At 35.7% G+C, this 20363-nt stretch overlaps 1 protein-coding gene across 1 annotated transcript; it reads right to left on the bottom strand.

The window, feature by feature from the left end:
- Positions 1-3813: 3813 nt before the first annotated feature.
- On the bottom strand, positions 3814-4534 carry LOC149145675 (uncharacterized). The gene is made up of 2 exons (XM_089447594.1): positions 4203-4534; positions 3814-4041 (listed from the first exon to the last, which is right to left on the bottom strand). Exons 1-2 carry the CDS (start codon positions 4524-4526, stop codon positions 4000-4002), a joined length of 366 nt encoding a protein of 121 aa, XP_089303720.1. The 5' UTR covers positions 4527-4534; the 3' UTR covers positions 3814-3999.
- Between the last annotated feature and the right edge of the window lie 15829 nt (positions 4535-20363).

Here is a 20363-nt window from a genome sequence, read left to right as displayed (position 1 = left end):
CTTCGAAAGGTAGTGAGTTTTGTTAATTGATGTGACCTGTGTACATACTTAGAGTTAGCATGGTTTGAATTCCAAGGTGACACTATTAAGAACTTTTTAAAAGAAAAAGAAAGAAAATAGAAATGTAGGCTAATTTTAAATGTCATATATGTACCAAAGAGCATAGTTGATATTAACATGAATAAGCACCAACAAAAATATATTTAGTAAAACTTTTACCTAAATTTATTATTTAAAAATATAATATAAATAAACTAATTTTACTAAAACATTTTAAAATTAATATTTAATATTTTTTGAATAAATTATGTATTAAATTTGAAACAAAACATTATTTAAATCTAAACTGAAATTGTTGTAAACTTACATTTGATAATAATTAAGTTTTCACAATTATCAAATTTACCTTAATCTTAACTAAAGTATTTGATTTCAATTTTGTTAAAATTGGTGAAAAGTGCATATGTAAATAGATGACAGATACACAAAATGCTTTAGATAATTGTCATTATTATAATATACGGAATCGAATATACATGAGTTTGGATTGTATTAAAGTTCATTATCGCCCTTACATCGAGGTGTTAATGTACCAAAGAGCATAGTAAATTTATGCACATTTCATATATGACTATTTGATGCACTTCAAACGATAGTGAGTTTTGTTAATTGATGTGACCTGTGTACATGCTTAGAGTTAGCATGGTTTGAATTCCAAGGTGACACTATTAAGAACTTTTTAAAAGAAAAAGAAAGAAAATAGAAATGTAGGCTAATTTTAAATGTCATATATGTACCAAAGAGCATAGTTGATATTAACATGAATAAGCACCAACAAAAATATATTTAGTAAAACTTTTACCTAAATTTATTATTTAAAAATATAATATAAATAAACTAATTTTATTAAAACATTTTAAAATTAATATTTAATATTTTTTGAATAAATTATGTATTAAATTTGAAACAAAACATTATTTAAATCTAAATTTTGAAATGTTGATTCTGAGATAAATAATACTTACTCACATAACTAGAAATTACTCTGAAATAAACCACACCTATTGACATAACCAAAAATTATATGTATAGAAGTTTTTTGCCATTTGATAGCTATATGTTTTTTCCTTATCGGTTGCATCACTGAGCTATATAAATGATATAGTATGTATTTTTTATTATTATTTTTACTTGAATAACTAAAAAAAATGGTCTATTTTCGGTAGAAAAAAGAGAGTTGTCTTTAGTGCTACTTTTTGGAAGCTTTTATGGTGGGTTTTTCTAATCAAATGTCTCTAAAATCTAGGAGGAATTTATTGAAATCACAAGCTTCATGGTTAATCCTGTGCAATAGAAGTGCCCTAGGGTTTTTTCCGTCAAATTTCTCTAAAATCTAGCAGAAATTTATTGAAATCACAAGCTAGATGGGTAATCTTGTGCAAACGAAGTGCCCTAGGGGTTTTCCAGGGTGATGAAAAAAAATAGTTTAAATAGCACAAATCAAGATTTCACCTTAGATTTTTCCACCGGATTTCACACTAGAAAATCCAAAAAATTGCACTAAAACCAACTACGAAAAAAAAAGGGAAAAAAGAAAAGAAAAAGAAAGATAAGATTGAAATTTGCAACACCTTTATGAAGTATTTATATTTTTTCTTTAAAAAATAAAAATTTTGAAAGATGTATTCTAAAATAAACCAAATAAAACACTAAAAATTTAAAGTAGAAATAAATCACACCTATTCATATAACTAGATTAAACTACACCTATTCATATAACTAGATTAATGTGAACAGAAATATCGTTGAAATCTATAACATTCATAATTTTTCTTTAAAGAATGAAAATTCTGGAAAAACTTATTCTAAGATAAACCACTAAAAATTAATAGATATATAGTTGAAATCTACAACATTATTATTTTCCTTTTTTAAAACTAAAATTATGAAGACCTATCACACCTATTAACATAACCAGAAACTATCTACGTGAGGAGAGGGATGATTGAAATGGGTGCTCAAAAATGCGGTCACATATAAACCACTAAAAATTAACAGATATATAGTTGAAATCTACAACATTATTATTTTCCTTTTTTAAAACTAAAATTATGAAGACCTATCACACCTATTAACATAACCAGAAACTATCTACGTGAGGAGAGGGATGATTGAAATGGGTGCTCAGAAATGCGGTCACATATGGAGATAATGACGTCTTGGAGCGGTTTACTGCATTAATAATTAATAACATTAGATTTTGTTAATTATGCTTTGATAAGGATGCCAGGAGACTGAGCACTGAATCATTCAGGAATATATTATCCTGTTTTTATTCCTTTGTATATATTTGTGTGCATTATTTCACCTTTAAAGTCACGGATTCACTATTTCTTGGATTGATGCGATAGCAGCTAGGATAAAGTTGGACAGATAAGGGCAAACGTAGCTAGTGAAGGGCAGTACTTCAGAGGAATATCATGCAAATGTATTTAAAATCTTTATGATGTTGGCACTTTAAAGACATACTTAGCACCTGGAAACAACTTTTGGAAAAAAAAAATGATGTATTGAAAAGTCTAAAGAATACAGAGGTTACATATATTGAAACTGTCCTTGTAGCTCCTTTATAGACAAAACAATGGTTAAAGTTATATTATTGTAGCCTAAGTCATTTAAACTTGCTGGAATGTTTAGCCTTCAAAGTAGCAAACCTAGTGGGTTTAGTGAGAGCAATGGTAGTTGAGCATATATGCTCTATGTATTGTTTGCGTGACTTGAACCCACGTGCTTTCAAGTCCTTTGGCGTGATTTTGGTCCTTTTAACCATAGCATCAACATTTATCTTTTTTGTTTTCTGTGGAAATTAAAACATTATCAATAAATATCAAAATCCACATAGATATAATGAAAATATGCTGACCATGTAACGAATATGAAAAGACAATTCATTGACTAGCTATCAATAAATATCAAAATCTATATAGATATAATGAGAATATGGTGAACATGTAACGAATATGAAAAGAAAATGCATTAACTAGTCATAAAAAAATATGTCAATGTTATTATGAGCTAAGATATGTAGTACATAACTTACCTCTCTTAATTTATCTTGAAGTCTAGGTGAATGCCGCAATGGTTGAGGAGAATGTGATTTTTGCTGAGTATCATGTCCACCATCATACATGTGCAAAGGTGTTTTAGGAGATGTATATTCATTACTCTGAACATTAGATTATACATAGATATAAGTATGTGACTCAAAAAGAATTAAATGTAAAAATATGATAAAATTATAAGAGTATAAATAAATATAATCTTACCTTGCATTGTGACATTGGACGTGAAGATGGTTGTAGCATTTGAACCATTTCATTTCCATTCTTCTTAAGGCTTCGACAAGGGGTTTTCATTGATTATGATGGTTCCAAAGGGAACACCTGCACCATAAATAAGAAATAACACACACACACACAATAAAAAAAAAAATCAAAGATAACGATACATAATACAAAACATCCATTTCTTATCCCATCATTATGGTAAAACATAACAATTTATATATTAATGTTTTTAGTGGAATAGGTTATATGGATTAAAAACTTACTGGCCCAGTAACCCCTTGAAAACCTTGAAATCTAGGTGAGCGTCGTAATGGTTGGTGGCTTGAATTTGGAGAATTTTTTTGATTAGGCTATGCATATCAATAACAATGAGAAATTAGTATACAATTATAATAAATATAAATATTATTTAATGTTAAAATGTCTAAAAAATTAATATATGCAAAAAAATGGACTCAACTGTGTTGTCATTGTCCTGATTAGTTTCATCAAAGTTTAATATATGGTTGTGCTCATCTAATCCTTCTTCCCCCACATCATCGGGAACCTCAGTGCTTGCTTTCTCTTTTAAAGCAATATCTATGCGCTTCATTGTCTCCATGCGTCTACGAGGTAGACTCTGATCCCAACGTTGAATTTTTTCACAAATCCTTTACTTTGAAGTATCATTAAGCTGATCAAATGTAACAACTGACTGTGAAAACAAGTTTCAATGAATTTAGTCCACAACAATAAATTAATATTAATAGAAAACATATACAGATAAATACTAATAAATACTTACAGCTGAAAGAATTTCTTCATTGACAATATTAATAAAAAATCATATACAAATAAATACTAATAAATACTTACAACTGAAAGAATTTCTTCATTGACAAATCTTTTATATGCTTGTTGTCGTGCACAACATAGCCTTGCATCTAAATCATATTGTATTTTGGCATTTTGCCTTTTAACTGCACTTGTTGATTTGACCGCCCATGTAGCATTTGCATCTCTTACTCGACCTCTTTGACGTGGAGGAATTGGTGGGAGATTGTGGGTGGTAGCGCGATGATGATTAAGGCCAGATAGCTTAGATCGACTCAAATTCCCCGCACAGCCACCAACAAGACAAGTGAACACTTGCTTGGTGCCTTTGATAGTTACCTCCCATTCATGTCTAATTTCCTCCATTTTCTTACTTCCTTATAAATGAATGTGTAAACAACAATGTTGTTAAAAACATCATAAAAACACATTAAAGTAAAAATCAATATTCATATCTATTTTTTTTGTGGTTACCTGTTGGGTCCCTATAATACTAGTGATTACCCCATTACTATTGTAGTTATACCCCTTATTTATATTGTTGTGCCCCTATTACCCCCATATTGTTATATTGTGCCCCATAGAATCCCTCTATTGTTATTTTTGTGCTTTATAATATTATTGTTAGGTCGGCTGGATTATATTGTGACTCCTTAGACTCCTATATATAGAAAGGAGGTATTTTCATTTGTATCATCCAAGAATTGTTCATTTATGTAATGTAAAGGAGGTTGCCCCCTCGAAGAGGCTGAATTCTAAGGCGTTGATCTATCTTTTCTATCTTTTCTTGAGCTGGTTTCATAACATTTGGTATCAGAGCTTTGGATTCTAGGGTTTCGCTGCTCCAAACAGGTCATCGTGGCATTTTCGCTATAACTTTTTTTCTGTGACGTTTCAGAAGTCGCAAAAAAAACCCATTTGAGAAGAATTGGCGCTGAACCTTGGGTCCGAATTTCAGAGCTTTTCGCGCGATATTTTCGGAGATATGATCTGAGGAAGTTGGTCTTTTTGCAGACTCCTGAATTACATTCAAAACAGGTGACCTGGGGAAAATCGTCATAACTTTCTCTCTGAGGATCGGATTGAAATTTCGTAAAAAGGTACAGAAAGAGGACGGACTGTAGTTTCTTGTATGTGTTTTTCAGATTCAAAGGTTGAAACAGTGACTCGTGGCACGTCGTACAAGTTCGCTCTACTGAACCAGTCTAAAAGCAAGTCACTGTGGGAGATTTCACATAACTCTTCCTTGGAGAATCCAATTTGGCTCAGACTTGTGGCATTGGAAAGAGGACGCAGAAGGCTACTACAGGTTGCAATTTCAGAACTGGATGATCTGAAATTACAGAGATACATCAGATTCAATATCAGGCTTCTATAAAGTGAAAAAAGGTGTGTAGTTTTTTTTTAATTTTTGTGTAAGCTTGGTTTAACGGAATTCAAAGGGCATAGTAAAGCATTATTATCGGTAACTGATGCCCCGAGGAAAGAAAATGCAAACACCTAGTAAGGAACCTGAAAGCTCTAGCATGACTCATGAAGAAGAGGAAGAAATGCTACATGATATATCAAAATTACAAGAACAAGTGCAACATATGTCACGCTCACAAAAGCTAACAGAAGCTAAGATAAATGGCGTGGAATCTAAGATAAATGGTGTGGAATCTAAGATGAAGGGCATGGAAGCTAAGATGGATGATTTGAAGACAGATTTGAAGACAAACATGGCAGATTTGAAGACAGATTTGAAGACAGACATGGCAGATTTGAAGACAGATTTGACAAATTTTCTACAAGAAATACTTACTAATGGTGAAAAGGTAGTAAAGGAAACTCATGATGAGAACAAAAGAAATGTTAATCATGATTCCATAGACTCTAATGTTGGATCGAAGACTCACCATATTCCAAAAATCGATATGAGGAAGTTTGATGGCAAGGATCCCGCCACATGGATATTACAGATGGAGCAATTCTTCGATCTCAATAATGTGCAAAACACACAAAAGGTACGTATGGCAACTTTATATTTGGAACCAAATCAGTTTGTATGGTATCAATGGCTTTGTTCTCGTAAACAATTTATCACTTGGGCAATTTTTACGGAAGAATTGATAGCACATTATGAGGATACAAAAAGCAACACTTTTTTTAGCCAATTGATAAGTCTCAAACAAAAGGGTTCAATAATGGAGCACATTGAGGAGTTCCAAAAATTGAACATAAGGGTAAAAGATATTCCAGAGGAGCATAGGATTGATGTGTTCATAGGGTCTTTAAAGGATAATATCCAACATGATGTTCGCCTTTGGGAACCTGATTCATTAGAGAAGGCATTCAGGTTAGCAAGAAAAATGGAAAGCAAAATTATGGCAACTAGGAAGCATACCACTCACAACTATAAAGACGGAAGTGTTGCCCATAGTCTTCCACAACCTACAAGGTTGACACCACAACAATTGGAAGAAAAAAGAGCAAAAGGGCTTTGTTACAATTGTGATAGCAAATACACAAAAGGTCATAAGTGTGCTGAGAAGAAATTATTCTACATAGATTGTGAAGAGGAAGAAGAAAAGGAGCAAGAAAGGTCAAAAGAAGAGGATATATTCCAGGAACAAAGCCTAGATGAAGAACAAATAAATCCGACCATATCTTGTAATGCATTGGCGGGAATTACCACTCCTCAAACCATCAAGATAGAAGGACAAATCAAGAAGAAAAAGGTAATAGTGTTGATTGATTCAGGAAGCACCCACAATTTTATTCATTGTAGGGTAGCAAAAGAATTGAATTGCTTCCTATATCCAGCACCAGAGTGTCAAGTGATGATTGCAAATGGAGGAACAATAAATTGCTCTGGAAAGTGCCATAATATCAAGCTATCCATGGGAGAATATGTATTGACTAGCCCAATGCTTTCCATTCCAATGGGAGGTGCTGATGTTGTACTAGGAGTCCAATGGCTACAATCCTTGGGTACAATAGCTTTTAATTTTCAAGAACTTTTCATCAAATTTTCTGTGGAAGGAAAGGAAGTTGAATTAAGGGGTATTGCAGGGAAACCAGGAAAGATAATCAGCTCTAATGGTATGACAAAGCTTCTAAAAAAGGAGCAAAGAGGTGTAATTGCACAATTATGTTCGCTAGATGTTTCCACATTGGAATCATCTATTTCTCCAGATCTCCAAAAAGTCCTGGACAATCATTCCAAGGTATTTGAGACTCCCAAAGGTCTCCCACCTATGCGTGATCATGATCATGCTATTCATCTGATTCCAGGAAGTGTTCCTCCAAACATCAGGCCGTACAGATATCCCTATGTCCAAAAAAGTGAAATTGAACGTATGGTTGCAGAAATGCTAGAGGCTGGTATAATTCAACCGAGTCAAAGTTCTTTCTCAGCTCCAGTAGTATTGGTGCACAAGAAGGATGGATCATGGCGCATGTGTCCAGATTATAGGGAGCTCAACAAGCTCACTATTAAAGATAAGTTCCCCATTCCTGTCATTGATGAATTACTGGATGAATTGCATGGATCAATTTACTTCACCAAGTTGGATCTTCGTTCGGGATATCATCAAATCAGAATGAAGATTGAAGACATTCCGAAAACGGCATTTAGAACTCATGAGGGTCATTATGAATTTTTGGTCATGCCTTTTGGCCTTACCAATGCACCTTCAACATTTCAAGGTTTGATGAATTCAATTTTCAAACCATTCCTTAGAAAATTTGTGTTAGTATTTTTTGATGATATACTAATCTACAGCAAGTCTTGGAAGGATCATGTTGAACATGTTGACAGGGTGCTACAACTATTGGAGGAGAAACAATTATATGCAAAAAGATCCAAATGTTTCTTTGGAGTCCAGGAGGTGGAATATTTGGGTCATATTGTATCTCATGAAGGAGTTAAGGTAGACCCTAGCAAAATTAAAGCCATTAAGGAATGGAAAATCCCCACATCCATAAAGCATCTGCGAGGATTTCTTGGGTTGACAGGGTATTATCGCAAGTTTGTTAAGAATTATGGGAGAATAGCAGCACCTCTAACAACATTATTGAAGAAAGATTCATTTTCATGGACTCCGGAAGCAACAAAGGCCTTTGAACATCTTAAAGAGGCAATGTGCCAAGCACCGGTCTTAGCTACACCGGACTTCACAAAAACCTTTATTGTGGAATGTGATGCTTCAGGAAATGGAATTGGTGCTGTTCTAATGCAAGATGAAAGACCCATTGCTTTTGAAAGTCGTCCAATCAAGGGAAAGTTTTTAAGCAAAGCTATTTATGAGAAGGAAATGTTGGCAATACTCCATGCACTTAAGAAATGGCGACCCTACCTAATGGGAAGACACTTCAAGGTAAAAACGGATCATGATAGCCTTAAATACTTTTTAGAACAAAGATTATCCTCTGAAGAGCAACAAAAGTGGGTCACAAAGATGTTGGGTTATGACTTTGAAATCATCTACAAAAAAGGGAAGCAAAATGTGGTGGCAGATGCACTCTCAAGAAAGGATGAGGATGTGGAAGCATTGTTGTGTGCCATTTCTATTATCCAACCAGATTGGATAAACGAAGCAAGGGAGGAATGGAAGAATGACGAAGAAGTGTGGGCACTTATTCGAAAGCTACAACAAGATTCCAGTACTTCTGATACATTTAGCTGGAAAAATGATTCGTTATGGTACAAAGATCGCTTATACCTCTGTAAGAATTCCCAGCTAAAACAAAAGATTCTTATGGAATTGCACACTTCTCCCTTAGGAGGGCACTCAGGATTTTTAAAAACTTACCACAGGGTTAAGAAGGAATTTTTTTGGGATGGCCTTAAATCAGATATTCAAAAGTTTGTGGCGGAATGTTTGGTTTGCCAACAAAATAAAGTTGAAACAATTAAGACACCGGGTCTATTACAACCTTTATCCATTCCAAGCCAACGTTGGGAGGAGGTTTCAATGGATTTTATCACAGGTTTACCCAAGTCTGAGGGAAAGAGTGTCATCATGGTGGTAGTTGACAGACTTACCAAGTATGCACACTTTTGTGCATTATCACATCCATTTAAAGCCAGTACAGTTTCTACTGCATTTATGGAAACAGTTCAAAAGCTACATGGAAACCCAAAGATTATTGTAAGTGACAGAGATCCCATTTTCACTGGAAATTTTTGGACAGAATTATTTTCTTGTCTTGGTACTCAGTTAGCTCATAGCTCATCTTATCATCCTCAATCTGATGGGCAAACTGAGATAGTAAACAAATGTTTGGAAGGATATCTTCGTTGCTTTGTATCTGATAAACAGACACAATGGGTCAAATGGTTGCCTCTGGCTGAATGGTGGTATAACACTTCCTTCCATACAGCAACAAAAATGACCCCATTTATGGCACTTTATGGGTATCAACCACCATCCATCACATCATATTTAAGAGAAAATTCTAAGGTTCAGGCAGTGGAACATCACATCGAACATCAACAACAAGTCCTCCAACTCTTAAAGGATAACCTCGTGTTGGCACAAAATAGAATGAAACAACAGGCAGATCAACATCGCAGTGAAAGAAGTTTTGATGTAGGTGATTGGGTATTCCTACGGCTACAACCATATAAGCAAATGTCCCTAAAGCAAGCTAAGAAGGATAATAAATTATCACCAAAGTATTATGGTCCGTACAAGGTGTTGCAAAAGATTGGTACTATGGCATACAAATTGGAGCTTCCTGCAGCTTCTCGATTGCACCCAGTTTTCCATGTTTCATGTTTAAAGAAGGTTATAGGTGACAAGCTCCCAATTCAAACAATATTGCCAGAACTTGACGAGGAAGGAAAAATTATATTGGAACCGGAAGCAGTCACAGAAACAAGAACTCGACAGCTACGAAATCGATCAATTTCAGAGTATCTTATCAAGTGGAAGAACTTATCCGCTGAAGATTCCACATGGGAGGATGAGAATTTTATGCAGAAGTATCCAGAACTACTCAAGCGTTGAGGACAACACTTTTTTGAAGGAGAGGGGCATGTTGGGTCCCTATAATACTAGTGATTACCCCATTACTATTGTAGTTATACCCCTTATTTATATTGTTGTGCCCCTATTACCCCCATATTGTTATATTGTGCCCCATAGAATCCCTCTATTGTTATTTTTGTGCTTTATATTATTATTGTTAGGTCGGCTGGATTATATTGTGACTCCTTAGACTCCTATATATAGAAAGGAGGTTTTTCATTTGTATCATCCAAGAATTGTTCATTTATGTAATGTAAAGGAGGTTGCCCCCTCGAAGAGGCTGAATTCTAAGGCGTTGATCTTTCTTTTCTATCTTTTCTTGAGCTGGTTTCATAACATTACCATAACTATTCGGCTTATCCCAGCATCATCATTCCACTTAAAATTAGACAGGAGAAGAAAAGCTTGGAAAGCCAAGGCTTGTAAACCTCCGGCAATTCTAAGCACATTACTGTTGCACATCTGGCAAGGACAAACTCTATAAGTGCTTTCATCAACTGATTTTAGTATGAATATCTAAAGTGTTAATATTTAATGTAAATAATGTCAACTCTCATTTCTTTACTTCTGCATTTCTTCCTATGACATTAGATCCTTCTGCTGTTTCCATGTGTACCTCACTTCTTTATTTCTCCATTTATACTTATTAGATCAAATTTATCTACTGTTTCCACTGTGTATATATACTCACAGTGTTAATAACTAAACAGATTCCTTAACAACAATATTCCACATTTATTAGACTATGCAATTGTTTTGTGTTTTTTTACTATGATTTTCCATTTCTCCATCCAAACAGATGACACCAGATTCATCTACCGATTCCACTGCGTATAATATACCTACAGTATTCATAATTCATTTGTATAATATAAAATTGAATTAAATGAGGCTAGATGATTTGCTGTAAGATTTTGCGGATATAGGAAACACAAATACTTATTAATCAAACATTTAATTGAAAATTTTTACGATCCTAAAGCAGATTTTTTAGAAAAACAAGTCATTAGGAGAAAAATTTGAATTGTAACAAAATTATAATTATATTAAAAAATTTAAATCTTTTTTTATCAGGTTGGAAAAAATAAATTAATAAAAATATTTGAGCGAGTAAAAACTTCTATCTATTTAGAATCTTTAAATGCTTGCTTATTGCATTTACGATATTTAAATGCTTTCAGTCACAAGATATTTGATTAAACATGCAGAAAAAAGATTCTTTAAAACTTTAACTTTCCGTCACTAGGAAGAAATTTCGATTTTCCTAACTAAAATTCCTGAACACGGTTCTTCATTGCCTCATAAAATTTTGCGATCGCTGACTTCATCAAAACCCTAATTTTTTTAAAATTCATAATCCAATGAAACTTGAACCTTTTATTAATCAAATTCCAACCAAAATAAGATTTTCAGAGCCATTTGGCTTGGGAATACTCCTTATAATTAATCGTGACCAGGACCGATGCTTGTGAGAATGATGAACAAGATTCTTCATGGCACCGCATTCTTGAGGAGTCAAATAAAATTTATTCGGAACTGTGAGTCCAGTTGCGATCTAAATTTGGCCATATATTACTGCTCCAAAATAAATTTGCTATCTTTTACGAGATAGTTTGGCGGAGTGAGCAAATCGAGCTGTAATCTCTGAATCTTTAAAATATATTTAAATCTTTAAATCAATAGAAACGTGTTTTGGAATCTGTGCTAAATCAATTACAGATCATTAACCAGGGAAGAGTTCATAAAACATGAAATGCCGTTGGGAATCTATTGGAAATGCTAGGGCTTCGCGTTGCATATGGCTTTTTAAAATACAGCTTCGAGGGATGAAAAGGATGCGCACTAACCTTGCGAAAAGCAATTTTCGATCACCAATGGCCAGCTGCATATAGTTTCAAACTTTCAGTAAAAATGCCTCTGTTATTGAAATTCTGTGCTGTATACATCTGATAGGAATTCAATCGCTATCAAGCCCCTAGTTTCATCGATGCCAATTATGAAGGAAATCATGGATACGTTGGCTGAGGTCACCAGAGAAGTGAAGAAAATCGCTAAAACTTTTGACGCCGAATTGAAGGCATTGTTGATCAATGACTTGAATTTGGCAAATGGCAATTCCTGATCCTAATATTGATGTCTTTTACCTCTTAAATTTTGGTATCAATAAATAGAATACTTGTAATGATATATAGCATATAGATATTTGGATTTACAATTGAGAGCATAAACGGGGTAATGCAAGATTCTTGGCTTCACATCAGTAACGTCTTTAATTTTGGTAATGATAGTCACCATAGTCATTATAATGATGTACAGTATTTGGATTTTTGCAAGAACCGACAAAGCATCATTTTGGTTTGTACACGTAGAGGTGTGTATGCTACCACCTTTTGGTTGTGCTTGTTTGTGGTCTTTATATATTTATGTAAACAATTTGCTGGGCTATCAATTTGCTGTAACTTAAACTCAAGAGTGCTTATATTCATGACTATCAGAGTTCGACTGTATGGGATCTGAAATACATCTGATAGGAATTCATAAAACCACAAACAACAATACCTGTAACACCCTGAACATATAATTTTCATCGTATCAACCCTTTTCACAGAACCGCAAAGGGGAAAGCCCCGCGTTTTTCAGTAGTTGTTTCATGAATTCTATATTATGGTTGTATGCAGGGGTATACGATAATACCTGTATACGCGCAAGACAGAGGTCGAAAGAGCGTTTGAAATCTCCGTCCTCGAAGCGCTGCATGCACTGAATCACCTTCTGTAACCTCTCTGTTCGCCGGAGTTCAATGGTTGTAACCTCTCCTCTGTTCGCCGGAGTTCAATGCGTGAATTGTCTTGGAGTTTGAATTGCCTGGAGGATGGTTGGTACCATTCGTAAATGCCGTAAATGTGCCATAAATGTGCCAAAGTGGAGGCGGGCAGGGTCGATGGGCAGGAGCACGGCAGACGACAGAGTCGCCGGAGCTGGGTGCCCTGTAATCGCCGGAGAGGGATGCATGCTATGATGCATGGTCGAACATGGAAGGGCCCCATGACGTCAAGGAGGCTATCTGCCGCTGTCAGAGGGTGTAAGGACATAGCATTAACTTTGCTATGGAGGTGGAAATAGGAACTGCCTCAGATCTCTATATCCATCATCATATGCATTAAGATGTACTTGTACAACACTATAAAACATGATAAAGGTTCATGACCAGCAAAATAGAAGGGAGAATACAGAAGAGAGTGAACGGTAAATATAGCAACCACAACGAAGATTTCCTAAGTAACATGCATACATCTTATGCATGCCATGATGGTCATAGGGGTTCCATGTAAAATTGGGCACAAGGTTTCATTGACCAGGATAGCCTCATTGCAACTAAGAAATTCAACATCAATCATATTTCATGTGCCTAGAGAAATAAACATAATTAAAATTTGCTAGCTGAGAGATGATTTCTACATCCCAACAAATCTATATCTCCCTGAGTAATTATGTTTTGGAAAAAAAAAATATTATAGTGACTCGAGACCACAATAGCTGACATGAGCTACTAAGCTGGTTTTCTCCATCCTGTGCAGTACACCAAGTCAACACCTGGATAAGAATAATTTAAATTAAAAATAAGAATGCGAAGAGTGAAGGGAAAATAGATAATCCAATTAATTTTCTAAATCTAGGGTTAATAAACATATTTAAAGTAAATCAGGGAAAGTGCACAGGTGAAAAAAAATATACGGTTTGAAACAATTTTTATACCAGAGCAGCCCAATAGATTTGAGATGATATGAATCTGTGTTATTTCATCTCGACATTAGTATAATTATTTACCATGCGTGTAAACAGGATGAAGCAAAACCTATCAACCTAAAACAAAATACAAAAAATATCTCAAAAAACAAAGGAGTTTTAGATTTGGTGCCGGAGCAACTCACAACTCAATAGGATCTTCAATAATATGGATCTATGTTATTTCGTCTGGACACTAACTTGATTCTTTACCCTGTGTGTAATATATATATATATATATATATAGATATGGTTTGCTAGTATCTTTTTGTTTTTTAGTATTATTCTTAATTTTCCTTTGTTTTTATGTACTTATCTGTGGAAGTTTAAAAACAAAACAAAACAAAAATTGGGGCAAATATATAAGAGTAAAAAATAGAAAACTCTTTCTTGAAATTTTTGTATTATGCCACTTAATTATAAGTTATTTTTTTAAATGGGAGAATTTTAGTTGATTTTTTTTTTCCCTTAAATATTTTTTTGGGAAAGTTCATTCAATTATAACTTTTTAATTAGTTTGTTTTTTTGTATGCTGAGGTAGGACCTTTTTACATCAATCTCAATTTTTTACAACACGTTTCTCAATACAACATCAACCGCCTGCCTTCGGCAGGATTCGAACCTCGGTGGGGGGGGCAACAGCCATCCCCCCTACCATTACACCATGCACCGCAGTGCATAACTTTTTAATGAGTGCTAAGTGAACTATTCAAAAATCATGAGAAATTAGTCAGTTACGACTACCTCTCATGGAAATGGTCATACGTTTGAATGACTTACTTAACGCAGTTGAATCCCAAAAATGATAATATAATGCACTGCGTAAATCCCCCATACTTAAATTCAAAAAGAGTCAAGGGATCTCTACTTGAATGGTTCATGAGGCACAATACTTGCTAAGGTTTTGCAAATGGGGTAGCAAGCTAAGTGGGCTTGATTGTGGGGAAAACTCCACAGTTAAGCGCGCTTGAGCCAGAGGAGTTCTGGGATGGGTGACCTCTTGGGAAGTCCTGGTTACCGGGTGCAAGCCCCGGAAGTGATGATTGATGCTATGTGATTCGTTCTCCACATTTCACTAGTTTCAATCCCACTTCTTCACCCCTGTGAGCATCACCCGATGCAATGAGTGCTAAGTGAACTATTCAAAAATCATGAGAAATTAGTCAGTTACGACTACCTCTCATGGAAATGGTCATACGTTTGAATGACTTACTTAACGCAGTTGAATCCCAAAAATGATAATATAATGCACTGCGTAAATCCCCCATACTTAAATTCAAAAAGAGTCAAGGGATCTCTACTTGAATGGTTCATGAGGCACAATACTTGCTAAGGTTTTGCAAATGGGGTAGCAAGCTAAGTGGGCTTGATTGTGGGGAAAACTCCACAGTTAAGCGCGCTTGAGCCAGAGGAGTTCTGGGATGGGTGACCTCCTGGGAAGTCCTGGTTACCGGGTGCAAGCCCCGGAAGTGATGATTGATGCTATGTGATTCGTTCTCCACATTTCACTAGTTTCAATCCCACTTCTTCACCCCTGTGAGCATCACCCGATGCAATGAGTGCTAAGTGAACTATTCAAAAATCATGAGAAATTAGTCAGTTACGACTACCTCTCATGGAAATGGTCATACGTTTGAATGACTTACTTAACGCATGGTCATACGTTTGAATGACTTACTTAACGCAGTTGAATCCCAAAAATGATAATATAATGCACTGCGTAAATCCCCCATACTTAAAGTGTATTTTATTTAAATGATTGATTCATATTATAAATAATTTTAATATATATATATTATTTTTTTTTTTCTAAAGTTTTTACATGTAGTTATAATTTATAAAGTAATTCTCACTTATTTTATAGTAGTGAATCACTTATGTAAACACGATTTATATGTAAAAGTATGTTTTAAAGTAAAGTTAGAAAATAGATGAAATTTTGCTTTTACCTGGAAATTTTATTGTGCACCTATCACCATATGAGCAAACATCTACCTACTACATGACACTTGGTTATCTTTTTTACTTTTCTTAAAATTGATATGACTTTGACATCTATAGTTTTTTTCAACGCCCATTTTTTTTAGAGCTTTCTATTTAGTTAGTGAGTTCGACTTCTGGTTTCTCCTTTAATATAACATCTATTTCTTGTTCTAATGAGTAGCTTATATATTCTAAAGCATAGTATCATATGGATAAGGAAGAAACCATCTTTGTACTCTTAGTTAATGTAACTCCAAACAAATGTTTGTTGGTGATGATAGATATCCCAGTGTTTTGGGGTTTGGAATAGTTTAACTAGGTCATTTTAAAGATGCATTATATGTTCCAAGTCTCTCCTAGAGTATTTTATCAATGTATCAAATAACATAGTGAGTTCAAGGTAAAAAAATAGAGTTTTCATCTCACCAAGTTGTAATATAGGTTTTAAAAGATCATAAGCATGTCCTTACAACTAAAGTTATTAATGATATTACTAGGTTAAAAAAATTGACAGCTTTAGGTCATCATATTTTCCATCGATTTTTACTACTCATAGATATGACTTGAACAAAATTTAGCATGCATTATTTGGTTGTCTAAACTAACGGTTCATTACAACTGTTATTAATCAAAATATGGCGACTCATCTTCCTCTTGTTTCATGTTGAGATGGTGTTTATGTTGGCTATGTTCTTGATAAACATAATAGGGATCATTTTGACAAATGTACTTCTTAGCATGCCTTAGCTCGCTTGCAACTATTTCATAGTAATTTGTGTAGTCTACTTCCTCCACCTTCTTTCTTCGGGTTCAATTTTTTCTTAGCTTTCAATGATGATTTTTCTAGATGCACTTGGGTATATTTGTTAAACCCTATAAACTCCATGTTAACCCTAAAACCCCTTATTCAGTCATAGATATTAAGTGGTTACATTTCTATTATTATATTGTTATGTAGGATATAACCTTTCATGGTCCCATTTCATTAGAAGTGTACCATTTGTCTCTTATATATATATACAAAGAACACCTACTCTTACTCTTAGGATCATAAAATCTTGTATAATACACTATATTCATTGTAAAACAAAGTTTCCTCCTTAAAGTGGACCGTAATTATTGGTTTCTTATCTTTTCCAAGGTGCAAGTTTCATAACATTTGGTATCAGAGCAAACTGACCTAGGATTTCATTGCTTCAAACATGCCATCTTGGAGATTTCATTATACCTTTTTTATAGGACATTTCAAATGGTAAAATTTTGAGCAGATTTAGATGAGATCTTGGAGAACCTCTAGTTAAAATTTCATATTTTGGTTCATTATAATTTTTGAGATATATTTTATGGAAGTTAGGATTTGTGATTGGTCTTGAAATTTGTTTCAAACGAGTCAACTTGTTATTTTCACCATAAATTTTCCTAGGAAGCTTCAGACCATGAAATTTTTACTGGATAAAGAATAAATCTCATTGTATGTCTTGGATTTTTTTTTTGTAACAACATCCCTTACCCAACACCTAGAGTAGGAGGTGGTCACTATGCATACCCAATCTTCAATTTCCGTTATGAAAATGGGGTATAAAATTTTTGTCTTTTCCCAAAATACTCTAAACTCATAGCACCCCTTACCATTACGTTTGTCTCATCGAGATGAATCCAGTGATATAATTTTTTCCTCAATCCGACCCCTAAATTGTGAGATATTGCCTCCCAAAGATTTTACCTTACCACCTCATTGAGCTACCTCATGACAGTCCACCATTATCCTGCATGGAAATCGAGCTTTTAGACCATTCAAGATCAACCTCCTTCACTTACCTGTCGAAGACCTTCAATGAGTCGGACTAGATCTTAAGGTTATGGATTAACTATGTCATCTCGACTCCTTCATCTTAGCCCTCCTTATACCTCTGAGATAACGTCTATAAACACATCATCCTGCTCTTTCCATGCCGATGGATTCCTAAGAATGCTACTCTAATAACCGTCGAGGCCGTGCCATCAGGCTTACGTGTCGGTGGGTTGTATGTCCTCTCTCCCATTGGTTCACCTTTCCACTCTTACTGCCATTACATGTTATCCCATGTCACCCCACTTCCTTCACCCTAGAGCCTCCTTTGTTGCACCTCTTTATTTCTCTAGGATCATAGTGTCGGGTTGACCTTGCTAGCAGGATCCAATTGGATACGTGCCCCACTAGCATGGTATGACTTAGGTCATCCCACTAGTCTCCTCCTGACGTTTATGATTGACTCCTTACTTTAATATTCTAGGGTGAGACCTCTGGGCCTATGTGGTCTGGTGGGTCTCACCTCCATGAGTCACTATTTCTAATTGGCTCAAGTGATGAGTTAATATACATGTAAGATGTTTTTGAAAGTAGAATTCACTATCTAAATAGAAAGCTCCAAAAAAAATGGGGCATTGAAAAAAACTATAGGTGTCAAAGTCAGATCACTTTTAAGAAAAGTAAAAAAGATAGCCAAGTGTCATGTAGTAAGTAATGTTTGCTCATATGGTGATAGGTGCACAATAAGATTTCCAAGTAAAAGCAAATTTTCATCTATTTTCTAACTTTACTTTTAAACATGCTTTTATAAATAAATTGTGTTTACATAAGTGATTCACTACTATAAAATAAGTGAGAATTACTTTATAAATTATAACTACATGTAAAAACTTTAGAAAAAAAAGAAAAAAATATATTAAAATTATTTATAATATGAATCAATCATTTAAATAAAATACACTTTATAATCAACTTATTTTCGCTTCCCAGGAGATAATCAAATTAAATTGTCCTTCGATGGCGCATCAAAGGGCAATCCTGGGGAAGCAGGATGGGGCGGGATTTTCCAAGATAGTAGAGGGGTTTCGCGATGGGCATATGCTGAATGGGGCTGGGAAATGTCAAATAATGAGGCGGAGCTCTGGGGGGTCTATCATGGACTTCGAATTGCTGTCAGGAATGGATACCGAAACCTCGATATAGAAGGTGACTCCCAACTTGTGATTGAAATGCTAAGGAAATTACAGGGGGGCAAAACATGGGACCACGTTGCCAAGAGCTGGAGGACAGCTGCAATTATACAGGATATCGAAGACCAGATGAGGCTGGTAGATTATATTACACTCAATCATGTTTTGCGGCGAGGGAATAGGGCGGCCGATTATTTAGCCAATTGGGCATGTGGCGAATCGACTCGGGTGCTGGATGGTAGCTGGGGTGTGTTACAGGAGGATCCACGGTGGGCTGAGTTGGCAACCATCTTAAGTCAGGATAATGATGAGGCGATCGGGCGTGACAGGACTGCTTAGCTACCTTCCCATAATGATTCGGAGGGGAAAAGACCGGCTCATTTATGAAGACATCGGGGGGATCAAGAACAAAGCTGTCAAAATTCAAATATGGCAGAATGGATATATGCAGACATGGGAAGAAATGATCATCCCAAGGCCGAATGCAGGGCGGGTACTGAGGTGGGAGTGCGGTGGCTTCAGGAGGACAGGGAGCGTATCACATCAGGGTCTCAGTCCTGAGACGTGTAATAATGAGCAGGCTTGGGAGATAACTAACACTAACGAGGGAAGGTGGTCGACCGGAGTTATAATGCTGCATGGAAGCGTTCTATTCTTGCATGCCTGCAGAAGAAGCAAGATAGTCCTTATTTCTGAGTGTAGGCGATCGGGGATAAGGCTTTATTTCAGCCTGTACAAAAATCAAGAGCGGGTGGGAGGTTCGGCGCTTTTGTTGGAGCAGAGTCTGGTGGAATTGGGACCGCCTAAGATAAGAATTGTGAAATTGCTGTCTACGAGTATGGCCGCCGATCCAGCCAGAAGTGAGGGTAGGAGAACGCGTAGTCAGGGGGTAACTATGGAGGAGAAAGGGAAACAGGTGGCCGAGGAAACGTTACGGTCCATTTACCTGGACATCCCTGAAGAGTCGGAAGAGCAAGAAGTAGATATAAGGGAGTATTTTGTAGAGGAGACACAGCGGCCGACCTCGGGAGGAAAGGTCGGAAAATGGATGAGGCACTCTGCTTCAGTGGGCGCCAGGGAGGCTACGGAGGTTGATTCGGAGGATGATGATGATGAGGAGGATGACGGACGACGAGGTAGAGGTCGGGGCCGAAGGGGTCGAGGTAGTGCGCGGGGTAGAGGGAAGTCAGCAGGGTGTGGAGGGAACCGAGCTCGCAGAGATATGTATGAGGAAGGTTTACGCAGTGGGGTTCCAGGTAGGAAGCGAGGTAAAAAGGATATGCGGAGGAAATTGCAGGAAGCCGAGGACGCCTATACAAATGAAACCCATCATAATATTCGGAGGATTATCGACCACTTGGAAGAAGAGGCGCTGCAGGATCAATCTGACCCTGAGATGGCAGATTGGGAGAATTTTCTCCCTGATCCGGGCCACACC

This window comes from Pinus tabuliformis, chromosome X, assembly GCF_031772625.1.
Source record: "Pinus tabuliformis cultivar Carrire ecotype Pingquan chromosome X, CPIR1, whole genome shotgun sequence".
In the NCBI taxonomy this organism is placed as follows: domain Eukaryota; kingdom Viridiplantae; phylum Streptophyta; class Pinopsida; order Pinales; family Pinaceae; genus Pinus; species Pinus tabuliformis.
The sequence above is the reverse complement of the archived record's forward strand: the minus strand, read 5'-3'. Positions and strand labels throughout refer to the sequence as shown.

Excerpts from the sequence above, each read along its gene's own strand:
- LOC149145675 (XM_089447594.1), bottom strand. The coding sequence starts at position 4,526 with ATGGAGGAAATTAGACATGAATGGGAGGTAACTATCAAAGGCACCAAG. Across the intron at positions 4,042-4,202 it reads ATGAAGAAATTCTTTCAGTT|TCAGTTGTTACATTTGATCA; the intron begins GTAAGTATTTAT and ends TTGTTTTCACAG.